Source organism: Microcaecilia unicolor, chromosome 10 (genome assembly GCF_901765095.1).
Source record: "Microcaecilia unicolor chromosome 10, aMicUni1.1, whole genome shotgun sequence".
Lineage (NCBI taxonomy): Eukaryota > Metazoa > Chordata > Amphibia > Gymnophiona > Siphonopidae > Microcaecilia > Microcaecilia unicolor.
The window spans coordinates 170,224,237-170,247,517 of record NC_044040.1 but is presented as its reverse complement, the minus strand read 5'-3'; the positions used below and the strand labels follow the sequence as shown (position 1 = coordinate 170,247,517).

At 46.3% G+C, this 23,281-nt stretch overlaps 1 protein-coding gene across 1 annotated transcript in view; it reads right to left on the bottom strand.

The window, feature by feature from the left end:
• LOC115478729 (dynein assembly factor with WDR repeat domains 1) overlaps positions 1-23,281 on the bottom strand; it is a 124,007-nt gene that overhangs the window by 53,526 nt on the left and 47,200 nt on the right. Inside the window, exons 5-6 of the mRNA XM_030216293.1 lie at positions 18,766-18,888; positions 15,956-16,055 (exon numbers count right to left, since the gene is read on the bottom strand). Coding sequence (XP_030072153.1) covers positions 15,956-16,055; positions 18,766-18,888 — 223 coding nt within the window. The remainder of the gene's footprint in view (positions 1-15,955; positions 16,056-18,765; positions 18,889-23,281) is intronic.

Below are 23,281 nucleotides of genomic sequence, written 5' to 3'. Positions count from 1 at the left end.
TTGTGGTAAGATAAAGTTCATGTGGCATAGCCACACTAAGGAATCGTACAGCGGAAGAGAGTTGTTATGTCCATTACATGCTTTAGTTTGGTTGTGTTGCAGGAATTAGGCATTTAAGTTGGATCGGTAGGGTATGCCTTTTTAAACAGGTTGGTTTTTAGTGATTTCCGGAAGTTTAGGTGACTTATAGAATCCAAAAAATGGCTAGGCAGCCAGAAAAGAATGCATATATCTCTTGACATTCAATTTATCAAGATGCAGAAAAATGCAGAAAAGGAAAAAATAAACACTCTTAAAGGGTGGGTACTAGAGTGGTCTGGAGGAAAGAAAATTAGCAGGTAAGATCTAATTTCTCCTTCCTTATCATTCTTCCAGACCAGTCCACACACTTGGGATGTATCAAAGCAGTGTTCTTCTAGTGAGGGAAGCTGCAAGCTCTGACGTCAGAGCTCTGGCCCCCAAGATTGCGTCCTTTCTAATACTACTACTACTACTTATCATTTCTAAAGCGCTACTAGACGTACGCAGTGCTGTACACTTGAACAAGAAGAGACTGTCCCTGCTCGACAGAGCTTACAATCTAATTAGGACAGACAAACAAGAGATAAGGGAATATTAAAGTGAGGATGATAAAATAAGGGTTCTGAACAAGTGAATAAGGGTTAGGAGTTTAAAAACAGCATCACAAAGGTGGGCTTTTAGCTTAGATTTGAAGATGGCCAGAGATGGAGCTCGACGTACTGGCTCAGGAAGTCTATTCCAAGCATATGGTGCAGCAAGATAATAGGAACGGAGTCTGGAGTTAGCAGTGGAGGAGAAGGGTGCAGATAAGAGAGATTTACCCAGTGAATGGAGTTCCCGGGGAGGAGTGTAGGGAGAGATGAGAGTGGAGAGGTACTGAGGAGCTGCAGAGTGAATGCACTTATCCCGTGTTTCCCCGAAAATAAGACAGTGTCTTATATTAATTTTTGCTCCAAAAGATGCGCTAGGTCTTATTTTCAGGGGATGTCTTATTTTTTCATGAAGAATTCTTACCGTGGGTGCACGAGTAATCTCTTGTAGCTCAGAGGATACCGTAGTACTCTGTAATAGCGGGGCTGGGCTCGGGAGTAGTAGGGGGACTGTGACGGTCAGGAACAGTATTGAAGGGGGGGTGGTATCCTGCAGGAGTAAGCTGCGTCTCGCCTATCTGCCCACAGTGACCGCAGGACTCGAGCAGAGCAGAGCCGCCCTGTCCGGGCTGGGAATAGAGGAGGGGTATGCACTAGGGAAGGTAATGGAATGTGGGGCCAGGCTGCTCTGGCTGGGGGTCTCGGGAGGTTGTGAGAGGGCTTAGGGCGCAGGATCATCCCTACCGTATTACAAACGTTTAAAAAAAATTCTACGGTAGCTCCGTCCCCCATTGGTGGCGCTTTATGCGCTCCTCCTGTACATTCGCAACACTTTCCATCCTTCTAGTCTGACTTAGCCCTTGGGCGATGGAGCAGCACCGAAAGGGCTCGGTTACTCATATTCTTTTCTTTTATTATTTCTGCAAGGGGGATATTTCTTTTCTTTCAGGGCTCACTTACCGGTAGTTGATCTTCACAAAAGCGTGAAGGAGGATGGTAGGAGTCCGCTGGACGATAGATTTTCCACCTCAGTCTTGTTTCTTGCATTTCTTTAATGTTATTTCGTCTTTGGGTTGCAGCGAAAAAAATTAAGGTTTCTGTGTCCATGTCCCATCGGGGCCAAACAAAAACTTTGCTAGGTCTTACTTTCGGGGGAGGCCTTATATTTAGCAATTCAGCAAAACCTCTACTAGGTCTTATTTTCAGGGGATGTCTTATTTTCAGGGAAACAGGGTAGGTCAATAAGAGGAGTTTGAACTGTATGCGGAAACGGATAGGAAGCCAGTGAAGTGTCTTGAGGAGAGGGCTAATATGAGCATAACGACACTGATGGAATATTAGTCGTGCAGCAGAATCTATATAGACATCAAATCTATATAGACATCAAATCTATAACGACGGACAGCAGAATGCAGCAAAGTCCATGTGACTGCTTGAGGGGGACTGAAGGCAAGCTCTGCTCAAGAAGTAGACTGACTCTGGAAGAAGCACTTTTAAGACTTCTGGAACCAAATGTCCCTTGTGGATGTAGGCAGCAATAGCCTTTCTTTTTTTTTTTTTTTGCTGCTTCTAAACAACCAAAACAATGCCATACAATGCAGCAAATATATTATAGAACCATCTATTTTATAACAAATTCAGTAAAACCATTTATGCTTTTATTTATTAATTTCAAATCTCATGGTTATCCCTCTCGTCAAAAAAATATATAATGTTTATTGAAAGCTGACTGCTAGTGACCACAGCAGCACTATATAAGACAACAATAAAAGAAAAGAAATTTCAAAGCTCCAGGATGTGAGTATACATTATACTTACTATCTTTAATGGAGTTCCAGTATTATCACAGCTTTCAGCCAACACTGGAAAAAAAATCTCTCTGATTTTAACATTGCACTTCAAGGGAGAAAACCCAATGTTACCCCCCCCCCCCCCCCAAAAAAAAAAAAAAAACCAGGCACAAACAAAATTACAAAAGGTGCAGGGAACATTAGAGCCAGCCAAAATCTAAAAAAGTTCCACAATAAAAGTCAAGAAAATGTGCACAGCAAATAAAACAAAAAATTATCTCAGTTCTGAAATCACTCTAGCATTGTGGCAAAACACGCCACATTCCCAAACATAATCTAGCAAATCACGATGGTGACAGCTCTCCAAGGACCACTCCTTTATGATACAAACTTCAGAATTAAAAGAAAATGTACACAGCTCTCCAGCACTGAAAATCTCGACAAAGACACCTTGTTTCACCTTATATCCCATACTTTCAATAATAGCCTGCCCACTTCCATGGAGGTCCATGTTACTCTTCACAAACCTCTCAAGATTCTCAACTCCTTCCATCATAATGGTACCCAATCTACAATCCCTAGAACCCCTTCCGCACCCTGTTACACCCTTTCCTGTCCATTCTACTTCAGCTACCACTTAGTGACCTCCCCTTTCCTCCCTGCTTAGGCTAATAATTCAAAAGACCAAGTTCAGTCTCAATATAGCAATTGAATGGTTCTATCATATAATTTCTTGCTGAAACTCCATTTTGTTTCCCCCCAGGAATACTTTGATTGTAATGTTTAGCCTGTCTCCCCTTCCCTTTCTTCCTCTGTCTCCCTTTTTTATTTTTACTCTTTTGGTTATACCTTTGTCTTTCCTATGGCTATTTCCTATGTCTTTTCTTACTTTGGACTCTTCTGTTAAAGATTGTTGTGAACCACTGTGATGGCACACGCCCTACTGCAGTATATCAAAAAAAGGAAAATTTGAAATGTGTTCAAATTGCTCCCACCTACAGAAATATGTCCCTCCCTCCCTGGCCTTATATTTGGATATACTCCATAACTAACTGCTGGAGCAATAGCATTTTTAATCCACCTTACAACTGTCACTTTCAATGGTAAATCTCCTTTATGGGCTCCCCCAAACAATACAAATAAGCTGTCATTTCCCTTAAATTCCTCTGATAAGATAAGCATGCAACATGAGTCCTACATCCAAGGAATGAACGTGACTATCATCCTCCTCTTTCCTAACATCATGGAACACCAGTAAGGAAATGAACTAACATGAAATGGACTAACATGAAGAAGGGAAACATGAAGATACTGGCCTGATTACTACTTTCTCCCTAGAAAACACTAGATACATTTCTTGACATGACAATGCTACTAGTTCAGAAATCTTCCTAGTAGAATAGATGACAATCAGAAAAAACTTTGTTAGTGTAACATTTTTAAGGAGGCAAATTTAAGAGATTCAAAAAAGCCACTGAACAAGACCAAAAGGACTGAATTTAAATCCGACAGGGGAACAACCAGCAATCAAGGAGGATTCAAGAGGATGACTCCCCTTAGGAAATGCAAACATTCTGACAAGTTTGGACTTGCCTTAGACCAAACTCCTAAAACATGCAAAAGCAGCAATCTGAACCTTCGAAAATTCTCTGCATTCTCAACTAGGATAAGAACATAGAAGACTTTTTTTTAAGAATGCAGTAGGGTAACTATAGTGTAATGGTTCTCAACTCAGTCCTCAGGACATACCTTGCCAGCCATGTTTCATGATACTCACAATAAATATGAATGAGAAAGATTTGAATACAATGAAGTTAGCGCATGCAAATTTATCTCCTCCATATTCATTCTATATATCCTGAAAACCTGACTGGCTAGGTATGTCCCGAGGTTTGGGTTGAGAACCTCTGTTCTAGAATAGCCCCACTTCTTCAATATCCTGCATTTTGACTGGACCCTATACCAAGATTCCTTCCTTGTCTAACAGAATTAATGGATCCTCTACATGAAGCTTCAAAAGATCTCAGTACCAAGGCCTCCTCAACCAATATGGGGCTATTAACACTACCAGCCCTTGATGCCGCTCAATCCATTGAATGACTTGGCCCAGAAGTGGCCAAAGCAGAAGGACATACAACAAGACAATATGCTGAAATATTCTGCCTAGTGTGTGACTGTGGCCAACAAAGCAAACAGGATGCTAGGAATTATTAGGAAAGGGATGCAAAATAAGACCAAGAATATTATAATGCATGTGTATCGCTCCATGGTGAGACCTCACCTCGAGTATTGCATTCAATTCTGGTCACTGTATCTCAAAATACATATAGTAGAATTAGAAAAGTACATAAGTAATGTGTTGAAAGATGGGCGCCCTTCTCTTTCGAAAATAAGCCTGCTAGAACTTTATTTTCCTCTAATAAAATAGAATAGAGCTTGGTTGTGAACTGCCCTACTAAGAAATCCTGCATGCAGTGTCTCCCACTACAGAAATTAAGTCTTTAATGGTTTGGTATACTGGAAACACTCCAGAGGACTTCCCAATTCCCTATCAGAAAATCATTCGCCTTAGCACTGGTTAAAGAGGAATCAGCAATCTATAATAACCTGAAAAATGAGAACTGACAACTCTTCATGCTTAAAACATTATACAAGGTAAAATTATGTATAATCATACCTGATAATTTTCTTTCCATTAATCATAGCTGATCAATCCATAGACTGGTGGTGGGTTGTGTCCATCTACCAGCAGGTGGAGATAGAGAGCAAACTTTTGCCTCCCTATATGTGGTCATGTGCTGCCGGAAACTCCTCAGTATGTCGATATCAAAGCTCCATCCGCAGGACTCAGCACTTAGAGAATTACACCCACGAAGGGACACTCTGCCCAGCTCACCACCGCCGAAACGGGGGAGGGGAATTAACCCAGCTCATCCCCACACAAGTGGGGGAGGGGAATCCGTCCAGCTCATCCCCGCGGAGCGGGGGAGGGACACCACACCCGCCGATGCGGGGGGATCTGGCTTATCCTGCAACCGCAACCGCGGGAGGAGCTGACTGACCCTAACACCGCCGAAGCGGGAGGGGTACAAAGCTGCCCTACAGCCGCACGAAGCGGGAGGGAGTGCCGGCAGAATTTTAAGTCTCAATCCAGCCCCGTAAAACGGAGGGGAGAGGAATGCAGCAGCTCACTGTAACACAAACTCGTCTTAACTCTTGAAGAATCCAAGTGAAAAAACTTGAACACGAAGTCTTTCTGAAGTAACTGAAGACTAAACTTGAACCTGAAATGCAACCAGAATAAAAACAGTACAGATATCTGGGAGGGGCTATGGATTGATCAGCTATGATTAATGGAAAGAAAATTATCAGGTATGATTATACATAATTTTACCTTCCATATCATCAAGCTGATCAATCCATAGACTGGTGGGATGTACCGAAGCAGTACTCACCCAGGGCGGGACATTGAAATCCCTGACCTCAACACTGAAGCTCCAAACCGGGCCTCCGCCCGTGCAGCCACAGTCAAACGGTAATGCTTGGAGAATGTATGAGCCGAAGCCCAAGTTGCCGCCTTGCATATCTCTTCCAAGGAGACGGATCCGGCCTCTGCCATCGAGGCCGCCTGAGCTCTCGTGGAGTGAGCCTTCAGCTGGATAGGCGGCACCTTCCCCGCGGCCACATAAGCCGCTGCAATGGCTTCCTTGACCCATCTTGCCACTGTAGGCTTAGCAGCCTGCAGACCCTTACGAGGACCTGCAAACAGGACAAACAGATGATCCGATTTCCGGAAATCATTGGTCACTTCCAAGTATCTAATGATGACTCGTCTCACATCCAGATATTTAAGAGCAGAGTACTCCTCTGGGTAGTCCTCCCTACGAAAGGAAGGGAGACAGAGCTGCTGATTCACATGGAAGCGAGAAACAATCTTGGGCAGGAAGGAAGGCACTGTGCGAATAGTCACTCCTGCCTCAGAGAACTGCAGAAAAGGCTCTCGACATGAGAGCGCCTGGAGCTCGGAAACTCTTCTGGCTGAAGTGATAGCCACCAAAAAGACTGCTTTCAACGTCAGGTCTTTCAGAGATGCCCTCGACAAGGGTTCAAAAGGCGGCTTCTGCAATGCTCTTAGTACCAGGTTGAGATTCCACGCAGGCACCACTGAGTGCAGAGGAGGGCGCAGGTGATTAACTCCCTTGAGAAAGCGCACCACATCTGGCTGCGAAGCCAAGGAAGCACCCTTCAGGCGGCCCCTGAAGCAAGCCAGAGCCGCTACCTGGACTTTAAGGGAACTGAGCGACAGGCCTTTCTCCAGACCTTCTTGCAGGAACGCCAACACTGAAGAAATTGGAGCAGTGAAGGGAGAAAGTGAGCCTGCTTCACACCACGCTGCAAAGATACGCCAAACCCTGGCGTAAGCAGTAGAAGTAGAGCGCTTCCTCGCTCTCAGCATAGTGGCGATGATCTTGTCTGAGAAGCCCTTCTTCCTCAGACGCTGCCGCTCAATAGCCAGGCCGTAAGACCAAAGGGGGAGGGATCCTCCATCACCACGGGACCCTGATGTAACAGGCCCTGCTCCACTGGCAGCCGCAGAGGATCGTCGACTGAGAGCCTGATCAAGTCCACATACCAGGGACGCCTGGGCCAATCCGGACCCACCAGGATTACCCTGCCGGGATGCTTTGCCACCCGGTCTAGCACCCTGCCCAACATGGGCCAGGGCGGGAACACATAGAGAAGCTCTTGTGTCGGCCACTGTTGGAGAAGAGCATCTACTCCCAGGGATCGAGGGTCCCGTCCTCTGCTGAAAAAGCGCGGCACTTGGCAATTGGCCGATGACGCCATCAGATCTAGGCTCGGCTGGCCCCAGCGCTTCGTGATGTCCAAGAACGCCTGAGCAGATAGCTGCCACTCTCCGGGCTCCAAGGTATGGCGACTGAGAAAGTCCGCCTTGACATTCATGACTCCGGCAATGTGGGCCGCTGAAAGCTGCTCCAGGTTCGCTTCCGCCCACTGGCAAAGATTCATAGCCTCCTTGGCTAGAGGGGCGCTCTTGGTACCTCCCTGGCAGTTGACATAGGCCACAGCCGTGGCATTGTCCGACAGGACCCGTACAGGCTTCAACACCAGTACCGGGATGAACTCCAAAAGCGCCAACCGAATGGCTCTGAGTTCCAGGAGGTTGATAGACCACTTTGCCTCTGCAGGAGACCAGAGCCCCTGCGCTGTCCTTCCCAAGCAGTGGGCTCCCCAGCCCGACAACGAGGCGTCCGTCGTGACGACAATCCACTCTGGGGTCACCAGAGGCATTCCCGCAGACAACTTGTCTGTCTGCATCCACCAGCTCAGCGCCTTGCGCACTGCTGGGTCCAAGGGAAGGCGCACAGCATAATCCTCCGACATCGGAGTCCAGCGCTGCAGCAAAGAGTGTTGAAGTGGTCTCATATGAGCCCTGGCCCAGGGCACAACTTCCATCGTGGCCGTCATAGAGCCCAACAGCTGCACATAGTCCCAAGCCCGAAGGGGAGAGGCTACTAGGAACTGGTCCACCTGAGCCTGAAGTTTGACAATCCGATTGTCTGGCAGGAACACTCTGCCCACTTGGGTGTCGAATCGAACTCCCAGGTACTCCAGGGACTGAGTCGGGCGCAGCTGGCTCTTCTCCCAGTTGATGATCCATCCCAGGGAGCTCAAAAGAGCAACTACCCGGTCCACAGCTTTGCCGCACTCTGCATAAGAGGGGGCTCGGATCAACCAGTCGTCCAGATAAGGATGGACTTGTACCCCTTCCTTTCGTAGGAAGGCCGCGATGACCACCATTACTTTGGAAAAGGTCCGCGGAGCAGTAGCCAACCCGAAAGGGAGGGCTCTGAACTGGAAGTGTCGTCCCAGGACTGCAAAACGCAGAAAGCGTTGATGAGGAGGCCAGATGGGAATATGCAGGTACGCTTCCTTGATGTCCAAGGATGCCAGGAACTCTCCTGCCTTCACTGCCGCTATAACAGAGCGGAGAGTCTCCATGCGAAAGTGCCGCACTTTCAAGGCCCGATTGACCCCTTTGAGGTCGAGGATAGGCCGGACAGAACCTCCTTTCTTTGGTACCACAAAGTAAATGGAGTAACGTCCCTTGCCAAGCTGACTTTCTGGCACCGGAACGACCGCGCCCAGGCGGATCAGATTGTCCAAGGTCTGCTGCACTGCCACAGCTTTGACCGGAGACTTGCAGGGAGAGAGTACAAACCCGTCTTTTAAGGGTCGGCAGAACTCTAGTTTGTAGCCGTCTCTGATGACTTCCAGCACCCACGCGTCTGAAGTTATTGTGGTCCACTCGCCCAGAAACGAGGACAGCCGTCCTCCAATCTGCACTGGGGCGTGGACCAAGACCCCGTCATTGGGTACGAGACCCTGGGGGAGGACCGGAGGGAGCACCTCCGGGACGGCGGTCTCTGCGAAAGGAATGCTGCTTGGGGGAGAAATTCCTCTTGAAGGAAGAGGGGCCAGAGGAACCCGACTTGCCCGGGCGGTACCGACGGGCTTCCTGCAACCGTCCTCTGGAGGTACCGGGACGAGTACTAGCCCGAGCCCTGACCTCTGGTAATTTCTTGCCCTTAGACGTGCCGAGATCGGTCACGATTTTGTCCAGCTCGACCCCAAAGAGCAGCTTGCCTTTAAAAGGCAACCTAGCCAGGCGGGATTTAGAGGCGTGGTCAGCAGACCAATGTTTCAGCCAAAGCCACCGCCGCGCAGAGATTGTCTGAGCCATGCCTTTCGCTGAGGCCCTCAAGACATCATACAGCAAGTCTGCCAAATAGGCTAAGCCCGATTCCAGGGCCGGCCAATCAGCCCTCAAGGAATGATCCGAGGGGGAAGCCCGCTGCACCATAGTCAGGCACGCCCTGGCCACATAGGAGCCGCAAACTGAGGCCTGCAAACTTAAAGCAGCCGCCTCAAAGGACGACCTTAAGGCCGCCTCCAATCTTCTGTCTTGGGCGTCCTTTAGGGCCGTGCCACCTTCCACCGGCAACGCCGTTTTCTTAGTCACCGCAGTGATTAAAGAATCCACGGTAGGCCACAGATAGGCCTCACGTTCACTCACAGCCAAAGGATAGAGGCGGGACATAGCCCTAGCCACTTTAGGGCTCGCTTCTGGGACATCCCATTGAGCCGAAATTAAGGTGTGCATGGCATCATGCACGTGGAAGGTTCTAGGCGGGTGCTTCGTCCCCAGCATAATGGCAGAGCCAACAGGGGCTGAGGGAGAGACGTCCTCCGGAGAGGAAATCTTCAAAGTGTCCATGGCCTGTAACAACAGGTTGGGCAAATCCTCTGGGCTAAAAAGCCGCGCTGCAGAGGGGTCATCCGCTCCATCCGAGCGGGGATCCGTCTCCTCCAAGGAATCCGCAAAGGACCGTTGGGAGACCTCAGACACGCTGCCCTCATCTACATCGGAGGAGACAAATTCCTCCAAGGCCTGGGAATCAACCCGAGGGCGTTTACCTCTGGGAACCTCAACCTCTTTACCAGACGAGGGAGCAGGGGCAGCGTTGTGCATGAGGAAGGCCTGATGCAGCAGCAAAACAAACTCGGGGGAGAAACCCCCCAGACTGTGCACTTCCGCAGCCTGGGCAAAAGCCCTAGACGCACCCTCAACCGGCGCTCGCAATAGCGGGGGAGAGACATGCTGCGCATCCAAAATGGCGTCCGGCGCGAAACTCCGCGAAGGAGCCGCGCGGGAAGAACGGCTCTTAACTTTAGCCGCTTCTGTGCCGTCGCCCAAATTAAGGGCGTTCATGGCATTAATGTCTCCAACCTCAAGGGCGGCCCAAGAAGAAGCCGTCCGAGCCGCGTGGCCGGCCAAGATGGCGGAGGCGAGGAGCGGGGGATGGGCGTTTATGGCGGGAAAAACCGCCACGCCGGAGGAAGGACCGGGACATTCATCGGTCACGAAACTGTCACCCAACAAGGGCGAATCAGGCTTTAAGACCCCCGCATCCCCTCTAGAAGCGCTCAAGCGACCCGGGGAGCGACCCTTTGCGCCCTCGCCCTCCGACGCCATATGCCACGAGGAGAAGAATCGGGGAACCCCCTGCCCGCTATAAAAAGGTAAAAATTACCTGCTGTCCGCTCCGAGTTGTAACGACCTGGTGTCCCAGTGAGTAGCTGCAATAGACGCTTAAATAAACGTCGAAATAAACGCCTTTAAGGACGTTCAAAATTTTTTTTTTTTTTTTAACGGAGCCAGCGGGAGGGGGGAGAAAAGGAGGGACCTGGCACCACCAGGTTTGCACTTGCTCAAAAGAGCCCTCAACCCCAGGCACTCAACAAAACCTAAAAATTAGGCTTGGAGGCCTAGCCAGAGCTGCTGCTGTGTGTGACCACCACCTGCTGAGATAGAGAACATACTGAGGAGTTTCCGGCAGCACATGGCCACACATAGGGAGGCAAAAGTTTGCTCTCTATCTCCACCTGCTGGTAGATGGACACAACCCACCACCAGTCTATGGATTGATCAGCTTGATGATATGGAATAGAAGGATTCTCTCCTAGAAGCACCGCTTCTGCAGAAAACATCTCTTGCTCAATATCCAACAACTGGTACAACGAATTCTGTCCTTGTTCTCGTGAATCAGCAAAATCAAAAGAAGCTGCATTGCTAATTCATCTTCATCTGAAATTGCAGAGTATTTAGAAGGGTCCACAATGGACTCTGTGGGGCTACTCTCCTCCAAATGAGCCCCTGCACCAAAGCCCTTCCTTATACAGTAGACACAGTGCAAAAATAGCACAAACTTAGCATAAAACTGCGCCAGAGGATTGTGCTGAATAGGTCTCTGAATCAGGAAGTACATCTAAACTGCAGTATTCAAAATATTGCCAGTTCCTGCCAAAATGTCAGCACTCCTTTCAACTGGATTAGTTAGAAAGAGCCGGCAAGACTTTCCTCATAAGAATGATAATGCCTGGACTCCGCTGAGACCAAATGGTGCTCTGCACATACAGCCAACCTCATACACTTATCCTTTTGGGCCATCATACCCTGACAGACAATAACCCCACGTAGATCTGCGTGCTTCAGGTGGCTGGAACTGAAAAGAAAATTGAGTCTTTATTACAGCCTCCATAGTATAGGCACGCAAGAAAACTTCCTTACCAGAAGGAAAGTGATCAAGATACAAAAAAGGAAAGGCGTTGGGGAAGGGGGAGGAGGGTAAAGGGAGGGGGTGCAAGATGACCAGGCTATCAGACATGTGGAATGTTGGGTTTAATAATTGTATTATGTTAAAAACTTAGCTATTTGATGATGTAATGTTATGATCTATTGCACATATAAATAAAGAATTTTTTAAAAAAGATACAAAAAAGGCCCCCAAAAAAACCTAAATAATAATTTATCGGGTGAGGGAAGGAGAGAAGAGGGAGGGACCTAGGACTGTCAAGATGTAACATTCCCCTCCCCCCCCCACCCCCCAGCTCCAAACAGATAGAAAACTGACCTCAGCCACTGCTGCTAATTAAATAGCACTGATTTAAAATAAAATTCATCACAAAAAAAAAATTTTAATCCTACCATACCAAGCATAGGCTTCATAGGATAGCTCGCCCTTCCACCTGCTGGAAACTAAGAAATACTGACTGGCCACTGGCTGCACAGGATACTTAAGCGATAATGTCACAAGTCATTAGTTCTCATTCTCCTCCTGCTGGAAGGAGAGAATAAACTCAAGCATCTGGATGGTTTGGAGGGATGATAACAGTTACAAAACAGTGAATAGTACAAAAGGACATGCAATTCAGAACTGAAGGAGGAAGGAATAAACAGACCCTGAATTTATGCCCTCTTTCTGTTGAGTTTTTCAATGGGAACAGATAGGCAGTGGAAATGTTGAATAGGAGATCTGGCTCTACAATCACCATCTGTTTAAAATCATAGAACTAAGACACATTTCTAAATAGCTCAGGACATAAAATCTACTGAAACATTGTATTCAATAGTAAGCCTGTTTGTGAGCAGACAAGCTGACTCTACACATAATGTGCCTCTGCAGAGATCTTGCCTTACTTGGTAGGATAAACTTCAGAAGACAGTGTCCAGTGGCTATTCTGTAATCTGTCAGAAATGCTACAACACCAGCAGTAAAGGCTACAAAAGCCAGATCTGGCAATGAGCATTCTTCAGCAATTCCACTTAATTAAAACTGTTTCCCACTTTGCAAACCCTTCCCATACTGGTTGCCATCAGGAAAATGTTATAGATTTGAATAATAGAGTTTTAAAATTAATAGGCCTACTTATTAAAGTACAATAATGTGTTTACCAAGCATTAATTCCCCATACTAGCATGTGATGACTGCAAAACTCTGCATTAACTCTTGGAGAGTTCTCACTGTCTTTCCATACAGTTAATGTAGAGATAATATCGTTACCAAGTGTTAACTGCACAGCAGATAACACAATACAGGAGGCATTAACTGTGTCACATTATCTACCGCATTAACAGTTAATGCACTGTAACTTACTGCACGTTAACTCTAAGGCACAGTTCTCATACGTTCACCACCCATTCCATATTAGAGAGGTAAAGGTAACATGCACACATTAAGCCACAACATTGTTAGCATGCACTAAATCTCATGTTAACTGCTTAGCAAATCTTAGTAAAAAGGCTGTCAAATGCATTTAGGGCGAAGAGACAACAGCATCAGAGAGCAAATATTTGTTAAATTGCAGTTTTCAACCTTTCTCTGTTTCAATGTGTGAATCCACAATACCATATCTATGCTTTTTTTCTCAGAATGAATCCAATGAGGTTGATGTTCAAAGCCATTTAACCTGCCAGAAATGGATCCTGGCCAGTTGAATTGCCTATTCAAGGCTAACCACTAATTTTCAGTGACATCTAACCAGATAGTGCCGCTGAAAATTATTGGTTAGCGCCAAAGTGAAAACCAGCAGGGGTGTTTCAGAGGTGGAGGTGGATGCAAAAAAAGCGAAATTACTCACCTGTAGCAGATGTTCTCTGAGGACAGCAGCCCAGGTATTCTCACATGTAGATGATGTCATCTGACACAGCCTGGTGCAGATGTTGACTAGCATATAGATATTTCAAGAAAATTGTACTAGTATCCCAACCTGAATGCGCAGGGACCTTCCCACCCGAGGCGCGAGCTTGGGTCCCTCAGTCAGATAATATAGCTAAAGGAATACAACTCCTAGATGTTGGGACTTGGGGTAGTTTATGATGAACCCTAGTAGCTCCAGCACCCAAATAGTTCTCTGCATTGACTAGTGCGCCCCCTCCTTCAATGTGCTCTTAACCAGCCAATCATCCAGGTAGGGAAACACATAAAATCCCAATCTGCATTGCAACACTGCAACTACTGCTAGACATTTGGTGAATACCCTAGGAGCTGACAAGAGGCCAAAAGGCAGAACACGATACTGGTAGTGGTGCTTCCCTACTCAGAATCTGAGATACTTCCTGTGACTGGGAAATATCGATATGTGGGTATAGAAATCCTTCAAGACCCCTTTTCCTGAACCACGGGAAGAAGGGTGCCCAGGGAAACCATCCTGAAATTTCTTTGACCAGGAATTTATTCATGGCCCTTAGGACCAGGATGGGATGGAATCTCCCTGTTTTCTTGGGCAAAGGGAAGTATCTGGACTGGAATCCCTTCCCTTCTTCCCCTGGTGGAATGGGTTTGGCTGCACTGGCCTGTAGTACAGCAGAGATTTCCTCTACAAGTACCTGCTTGTGCTGAGAGCTGATAAATGATGCTCTCAGTGGGCAATTTGGTAGTGGTGGTTTCTGACCCCAATGAAATATGTAACTGAGACAGACTATTTGAAGAACCCACCAGTCATAAGTTACAGGTTCGTTGCATAGGCCCACTTGAAAATCTCCTGACAAGAGAGGGACTAGATGGTGTCAGTGTGCTTCTTTATGTGGTCAGTGACCTCCTCCATCCTGTCCCCAAACAGATTATCTCCTTGGCAAGGTACGTCTCTCCTGAACCACTGGTTCTAGGTCAGAGACATACAACCATAAGAGTCTGTGCTTCCCTACACCCATGATGGAGAATCTGGACAGAACATCAAAAATGTCATTAGTGCCCCTGGCAAGATACTTCTGCACTCCAGCTGCTTACCAAGCTCAGCAGCCTACTCTTTAAAGAGAGAGTCTGTGAGATTAAGCGTACTGTATAGCAAAGACTTCAAGTAGATGCTCGTGTACAGCTGGGAGGTCTGGATGCAAGCAATAAGAATCAAGGCCTAATAAACTTTCCTCCCAAACGAGCCTAGTGTTCGAGCCTTAACTTGAGTCCTGAAACTCCTAGCTCATTTGAGGGAGGATTCAACTACCAAAGAATGGTGAGGCAGCTGAGACCTCTGAAATCCGGGAGCCTTCTGGATACGGTACTACGCAACCACCTTTCTTAGGTGCAACCTGCACTGAGATGGGAATTTCCCAGTTCTTCGTCAGTGTATCTTCAAGGATAAGGTATACTAGAACTGTGACCTCTTCCTTAGGAGGCAAATTATAATCCTGGATTAGAAAAATATCTCTTGCCATGGGTTCCTTCTCTGTCTCCACATGGAATGGCCAAAGCCATCTCCTTCACAAAACCTGTAAAAAAGAGACCCTCAGGTGGAGATTTATGTCTCTTTTGGGGTGGGGAAGGATCAGAAGGGACCCCATGACTCCTCCTCCAAGAAGCAATGAGGGTTCTTTTCTCTGTCCCATGAGCAGTCCCAATCAGACTTCTCACAATACTCAGATTAATCAGAGTGATAATCAGAGTGAGTCTGTGCCTGCCAAGGCTCAGTGGTACCACTTCTATGCTCCAAAGCATGCTGGGGAACAGCACTAACCTCAGACTCCAGGGAAACTTCTTCTCTTGATGTCGAGAGTGGTACTGCATGGGTTGACGTTGATGTCAACACCCGTCAGAGTGCCAGCATCGAAGACTGTTGCACAGGCAAGGTAAGAGCTTCAGGAAGAAGCTGGGGTTGAGCCACAGCTGGCATACACAGCCTTGATACCTGGGCAGTATGCAGCTGTAGCATCTGCGCCAGCTACTCCCTGAGCATATCTACAAAGATGCGTCTTCCCTGTCCATGGACAAACGAAGACTGAGGGACCTGCGCTCAAGTGTAAGGTGGGAAGGCACCTGTGTATGAGCGGTGGGATACTACTAGAATAATCTTGCAACATCTATATGTTACTCAGTGTCTGCACTGGTCTCCGTCGGATGACTTCACTCACATATGAGAATACCTGGCCTGCTTGGCCTCAAAGAATTCAGTCCTATCTTTATGCAATAACCCATAGCCGGTTGAGTGCTGAAAATCGCAGTTAACTGGCTATGTGTTAGCCAGCTCCAGAAACACAGAAATTCAATGTTGATAACCAGACATTGCCCAGCATTGAATTTCCGGGTTTAACACTGGCAGCAATCAGCAAAATGCTGATCGCCGCCAGCTGAATATCAAGTCCAACAAAACAAAACACCGTCTAAGAAGATATTGAAAAGAATGAGATATACTCACTATTTCTGCAGTATGTCCTCTAAATGTGTGGTAACATTTTCCTGTTTCTGCACTCCACAATTTGCAAGTTTTATCAAAGGAGCCAGTGGCAATCTTGTCACTAAAAGAATAAATATTGGGGGGTTTTTTAAAGGATTTTGAGAATTTACACAAAGAGAATTTTGTACACTAATATGCCAAAAACAATAATATCAAAAGAAAAAAAACAATTTTACCGGAAATGCATATGTGTCACGGCCAGGTCAACCACAAGGAAAACCAGGAACTCTGGGTCTAGATCATAGGTAAAAAATGTATAACAGGCCCCTTTTCCTTCAGGTTGAACCCAGACAGAGTACAAGCCTGAGCTGCTCCCCACAGAGGCAGAATAGACACCAGTCGCCAGATGGGAGAAGGGCAAGGGTGCAGAAACATCACGGTCACATCCAACAAGGCAGTCTTACAGAACAGGAACACCACCAAATTAGCAGGCAGAAGAGTAGTCAGAAAACAGCCTAATGTCAGGACTGGCAAAGCAGGTTTGTATGTGGAAGGCATGCAAGAGTCAGATACCAAAGATCAGTGTCACGGTTGCAGTTGTAACCCATGCCCCGACTCACCTCTGGGCCTCCAGGAGCATCACGGCCGGAACCCACCGTGTCTCTCTGAACCCTGGGCCACTTATAGGTTGCAACAGGCCGCCTGTGCTGCTGCTTCTGTCAAGCTGGGGCAACCTGTTGATAAGGCAGGCCACTTCCATGTGGGACGTTCTGGTCCCAGCTGGTGCTAGCTCCCTTAGGCGCACACGCATGCCAAGTGCCGATTTTTAAAGGGCCAGTGGCAGGACACCTGCTGAGGACAACACTTTTGGTCTGGGGGATATTTAAGGAAGTTCCTAACTCCCTACACTGCATTTGCAATGGGTTGTCTTCCTTATCTAGTGGAGTTGCAGCCTTGCTCCAGTCCTCATCTGCAGCCTTGTTCTGGTCTTGTGCCCTCATCTCCAGCTTTGTTCTATCTTCATCTTTGGCCTAGTTCCAGCATTGTTTCAGTCTGTGTCTGCCGCCCTGTGTTAGCTTTGTTCCAGTTTGTGACTTCAACCTTGTTCCTCCCTGGCCGTCCGCCTCTTGGACTCCAGTTGTCCCTAAGCCCCAGGCCTTCGGATATCCTGGTCTTCAAGTTCCAGTTATTCCCTGGCCTAGACTCCATCATGCCAGCCTCAAAGAGTCACTCTCCACCCTAACATGTTGGGGCGCCCCAAGGGCTCTTTAAAGAGCTATTCCCTGGCCTAGATTCTCTCTGGTCAGGTCAAGGGCTCTTAAGAGCCATTCCCTGGTTTAGTCTTTGCCGGGGCATGACTCACCTACAACAAGCCAGGGCCCACCTAACTCTTGGGTTAGGTAAGCAGCGTAACCCAAACGTGGCCCAAGGGCTCACTTACTCTGAGTTGTGACAATCAGCAGAAGAAGTATAGCACTCAAGAGCTCATAAGCGAGATCTATCCAAGGGCAAGGTAGAATAGGAGCTCCAGGGTTTAGGTAGACAGCCAAATGGATACATTCGTAAAAAATAATCAAGCCAGAGTGCATCCTTGGTGGGCCAGTTGGGGCAACCTACATCATCAGGCTATGACTGGGAACAGTATAAAAGGCAGAGGTGATAGTTCACTTCCCATGTGAAAGGAACTTCCTGGAGGTTAAGTACATGACAAAATGGTGCTAGTATATGCATGTAAAATGCCTCATACAATTATTCCGGCATACAAGTACACACTATGACAAACAGCCACGTATTTGTATACAACTGGGATATGAGAGAGTCTATAGAACGCTGCCACTTCCCCTTAAGGATACTTCCTCACAGTGAAAACCACCTTAAATCTCATACCCCTGATATTCAAAGGCATTTAACCAGCTAGAATTGGCACCGGGCCAGTTAAATGCCACATAACCGGCTATCCGCCGATATTCAGCGGGACATAGTCAGCCATGTCCTGCTGAATATTGCTGGTCTGTGGATAGCGGATAGCAGCTATCTGCCGATTTTAGGCACATTGCTGTTTAACTTTAGGAGCCATATTTGGCCACTATCTTTGGACAGTTTGATTTTGATCGTCCAGCTCTGAATATCGGCTTGGCCGGTCAAAGTCAAACCAGCCAAAAGTAAACTGGATGTTCAATGCCGGTCACCGGAAACGGCCCAGCATTGAATATCCAGTTTTAGTGCTGACCGCAAGAGTAAGCCTAATTAACTCCAGTGGTCTGAATATCAGCCTCATATTCTTGCCCAAAGGAGAAATGACACAGGAGGCGTGAAGCCAGGATGGCATGGCTCAAGAAGTATAAAAGCTCAGTGCACAAGTGGGTTAAAAAGGCCCAGAGGAAAGCAGCGACACCTGACTGCATATGCCTCCACCACATACCTATGAACTGCAACCGCAACAGTCAGGTAGACCAAGTTCGACTTGGAACCTTACAAACTGGTATCTTGACTCGGCTAGATGCAGGCTGGCCCATGTTAACTGCTAACAACTGTACTGGTAACTCTAGGGAGACACATCAGAGCTCAGCAATGTATGCTGCTTTGGCGAGAGATAGTAATGGATGCCGTGGCTCTTCAAGAGCAGGCCAAAAAAGGACATTCTTATATCTCAGGACTAGCTTTGGGTTTATTTTTCTTCCCTCACCTGTGAATTGAACAGGACCCCTACCTGGCACCCTAAATAAATATTATTTTGTTCGCATTAACCCGCTATGTGGTTCTGAGTTATCCTGGCTCCAGAGCCCACCCTCATTCACACTACCACATCCTCAACAGACATACTTACTTACCCATATGGATTGTTGAAGGCTATTGCATAAACTACATTCCTGTGTCCTTCCAGCGTGTGTAGTTCTTCTCCTGAAGCTGTGTCCCACACCTTGCATGTTCTGTCATAGCTTCCAGTGATGAAGCTAATATAATGAATTACAAACAGCAAATATGATAAATTACACACAGCATGAAACACAAATTCAAAGCCATACATTGCAAACAAGATCTTTATGTTCTTGGACAGCACATATAGTCCAAATCTATACGGGATAAAAAAGGATAATTCGTGAATTACGTGGGTAAATACATGTTTTACCCCGGTGAAATAGCTGAATTTGCTTATGTGCATCTTTAGCTTGCACAGTTTCACAACAAATGTACTTTTTTGGTTGCAATAAAAAAGAGTTTCTGGAATGTAATTTATACATGCATAGCAGGTGCTGTATATTAACAGCATTTTTTTTACCATGTAAACAAGACAATATTCAAATGCAAAACATGTGACTATCTTGTATTTACCGGTAAATATCAGCTGAATTTATATAAGCTAAAATTTAGGTATGTAGAGTCAGTTTGGTGCCTTACTAGAAATTTACCACTCAAAATTCACATAAATTTGGTTTTTATAACAACATAAGTGAAAAGTACAATAATTCTTTACTACCAAAAGCCAACTTCTGAGTGTTTGATTTTAATTTAAAAAAAATCATGAAGAAAATGAATCCAAATCTACCAAAAAACCCCACAAATGAATATGTGTTTGTACATTACAGACAATTTATAGACTCTTGTAATATCTCTAGTACTATAAACGTAAGTTTTGTGTCCACTTCCTGGCCATATCACAATTCAAAGAGTTACCGTCTGCTCTTTGAAGAAACAAAATCTCTATTATGTTCTTACATATATGTCTATCATGAGTGGCAGTATGATGAAGAGATCACAAAGCTGTAAAACCTGGAAACCCTGCTTGATATTCCCCTGGTACTCATTAACAACTTATAAAAGGTTGTCACGAATTACTGCTAGTGAGAAGGGGCCTTTCATGTTACAGTGTTTCTTAATAATCTCTATCATTCTCGAGATATATTGCATTAAGATTTTCTGTACTTCCATCATCTCCAGTTCTGAATATTCTCCATTATATTATTTTGCTACCAGTTTCTGTTAGGTATCTAACAGTGTGAACTCTACCTATTCATTTTAAAAGCAGAATGCTAGGCTGTTTTATAGTTAAGTTATTATGCTATGGTAGTAATAATCAGCAGGAAGTAGTCAGCATTTTTTTAAACACTGAACGCCATCACCAAAATTATGCCTGGATATTCAATGCCAGTCTATAACCAGGTACTGGCATTAAATATGTGGGTATGTCCAGACGGCCAGTACTTAACTGGATAAGTGCCAATATTCAGCCCTTAAAGGGTTAAGTCAAACTAGTCAAAGATAGGACTGTCATTTATGTAGTCCTACTTGGCCAGTTAACTTTACCAGTTAAGGGCTGAATATCGGCACTTATCCGGTTAAGTGCAACTCTACCCTGATTCCATCCTTGAATCACCCAGGCTCTAAAGATGCAGCGTTTTAATCAAACTTGTGGCGTGCAGAAGAACGAAGATACTTAACTGTAGCAGGTATTCTCTGAGGACAGCAGGCCATTCATTCTCACATGTGGGTGATGACATCAACTTTGCCTGGTGTGGAGCGCTTTTAAAACATATATGATTTTAAGTGTCCCCACTGCACATGCGAGAGTCTATAAACATACTGTGTGAGAGTGCAGCTTGGAACAGAATAAAATGGGCTTAAGAGGGTGGAGTTGGATTCCAGACACCAAATTCTGCAGAACTGTCTGTCCAAACCGACTATCGAGTCAAGTATCCTACTCAAGGCAGTAATGAGATATGAATATATGGACTGAAGACCACGTTGCAGCCTTGCAAATTTCTTCTATGGAGGCTGACGGCAAGTGGGCTACTGACGCCGCCATGGCCCTGATATTCAGCCTTGACATGACCCTCAAGAATCAGCCCATCCTGGGTGTAAGTGAAAGAAATGCACATCTGCCAGCCAATTAGAGATTGTGCGTTTCCCAATGGCAACACTCAACCTGTTGGGATCAAAAGAAACAAAAGGCTAGGTGGACTGTTAAAGAGCTTTAGTCTGCTTCGATAGAAGGCTAAGGCTCATTTGCAGTCTAAGATATGCAGTAGGCTTTTGCCAGGATGGGCAGGTAGTGTGGGGAAAAATGTTGGCAGAACTGGTTAAGGTGGAACTCCAACACCACCTTAGGAAGGAACTTAAGATGTGCGCAAAGAACTACTCTTATCTTCTTCACTCCTCAGTTAACTATCATCCACGATCACCCAAATGCAAACCTCTCATGAAGCAAACAACTAGAGGCTGTCCAGACATGGGCCTACCTTCTACACGGTGATGGTAAGCACTAAGTGCATTGAGGTGAACCCTTACAGAGTTGGTTTTAAGACCAAACTTGGAGAGGTGTAGAAGGTATTCACACCAGATGGCAAACCTCGTCCATTTGCAAGAGTAACACCACTTAGTGGAATCTTTCCTGGAATCCAGCAAGACCTTGAAGACACCCTCCGGAAGATGCATGGAAGCAAATTCTAAGCTCTCAACATCCAGACAGTAAAGGCCAGGGACTGGAGGATAAGATGTAGAAGAGATCCCTCATTCTGCATGATGAGAGTCGGAAAACACTCCAATCTCCAAGGTTCTTAGGAGGGCAACTCCAGAAGAAGAGGGAACCAGATCTGCCTGGGCCAATAAGAAGAAATCAGAATCATGGTTCCTCGGTCTTGCATGAGTTCCAGCAAAAGTCTTCCCCATAAGAGGAATGAGAGGATACACATACAGAAGACTGTTCCCCCAGTGGAGGAAAAAGGCATTCAATGCTAGTCTGCTGTGTGCTCCGACTCTGGAACAGTACTGAGGGACTTTGTGATTGAAGAGAGTGGCAAAGAGATCCACTGACGGGGGTGCCCCACTCCTGGAAGATCTCGCGGATAACACTCGTACTGAGTAACCACTTGTGCGGTTGCATGACCAGGGTGTTGGATTTGCTGCCAGATAGTTTGAATAAGAATGATTTGGCTGACCAGCTGAAAGCCTTTAGAACATTCCAGATCACCCGTAACTCCAGGAGGTTGATCTGAAGATCTCTTTCCTGCGTTGACCAAGCACCCTTGGTGTGAAGCCCATCCAAATGAGCTATCCACCCCAGGTGGGATGCATCTGTCATCAATACATTCTGGAGCTGAGCAACTTGGAATGGAAGTCTCACGATCAAATTGGATCAAATTGTCCACAAAAGGAGGGGCTAAACCAACTCCAGTGTTACTTGGATGACACCTCTGGGAAGCTAGGGTCCACTTGGTGGTTCTCATGTGCAGATATGTCAAGGGATTGACATGCACCATGGAGGCCATGTGGCCTAGCAACCTCAACATCTGTTGAGCTGTTACCCATTGGCTGGCTCGAAAGCGAGCAGCAAGTGCGACTAGAGCATCTGCCCTCAGCACCGGGACAAAGGCTCAATCTAGCTGTGTGTCTAGCAGGGTTCCAATGAATTCCAATTGCTGAACCAGGAGCAGATGGGACTTGGAGTTGTTCAAAATGAATCCTAGTAGCTCCAGCACCCGAACTGTTCTCCACATGGAATTCAGAGCGCTGTCCTTTGATGTGCTCTTCACAAGCTAATCATACAGGTAGGGAAACACATGGACTCCCAGTCTGCGTAGCGATGCTGCCACTACCACTAGACACTTGGTGAAAACCCTGGGAGCTGTCACAAGGCCAAACGGCCACATGTGGTATTGGAAGTAGCATGTTCCCACCAGAAATCTGAGATACTTCCTGTGGCCTGGAAGTATCGGGATGTGAGTGTAGGCATCCTTTAAGTCCAGAGAGCATAGCCAATGAAAGTGGGGAAAAGCCTAACTAACTAAAATAATAACGGAAAGGAGAGGAAAATTTTCAAAGAAAAACAGAGCAAGAATCAGGGAAAAACACCAAAGAAAAGGCACCAAAATCTCAAAAAATCAATCTCATGCACCAGACGCTATAAGGAACGTGGGACAGCGCGTTCTCTCGTCACGGCAGATGAAGAGAGTCTGCTGGTCTCGCGCTCTTGTGGCGGGTGGGAAGGCACTCACGCATGCGTGGTGGGGATGCTAGTGCATGCTCTTAAAGTTATACATGATTTAAAAGCGGTCCGCACTGGACGACGTGGATGACATCAGCCACATGTGAGAATATAGCCTGCTTGTCCTTGGAGAACTAGATTTTATGAAAAAGGAACCTGCAGCGATTGTTTTCAACCACAAGTAATGGTTAACTTACAGTGTTAGTAGGGAAATGATATTCAAATGAAATGAAGTGTATATATTAGAAAATAATTTGAGAAATGTATTGTTCTTGATTGTAATTTTTCAGAGAATGTAGTCCTCGAATTCAGTGACATCAATGTGCTTTTTTGTTCTGGATTGTGAATGTCCAAAGTGTAGATCA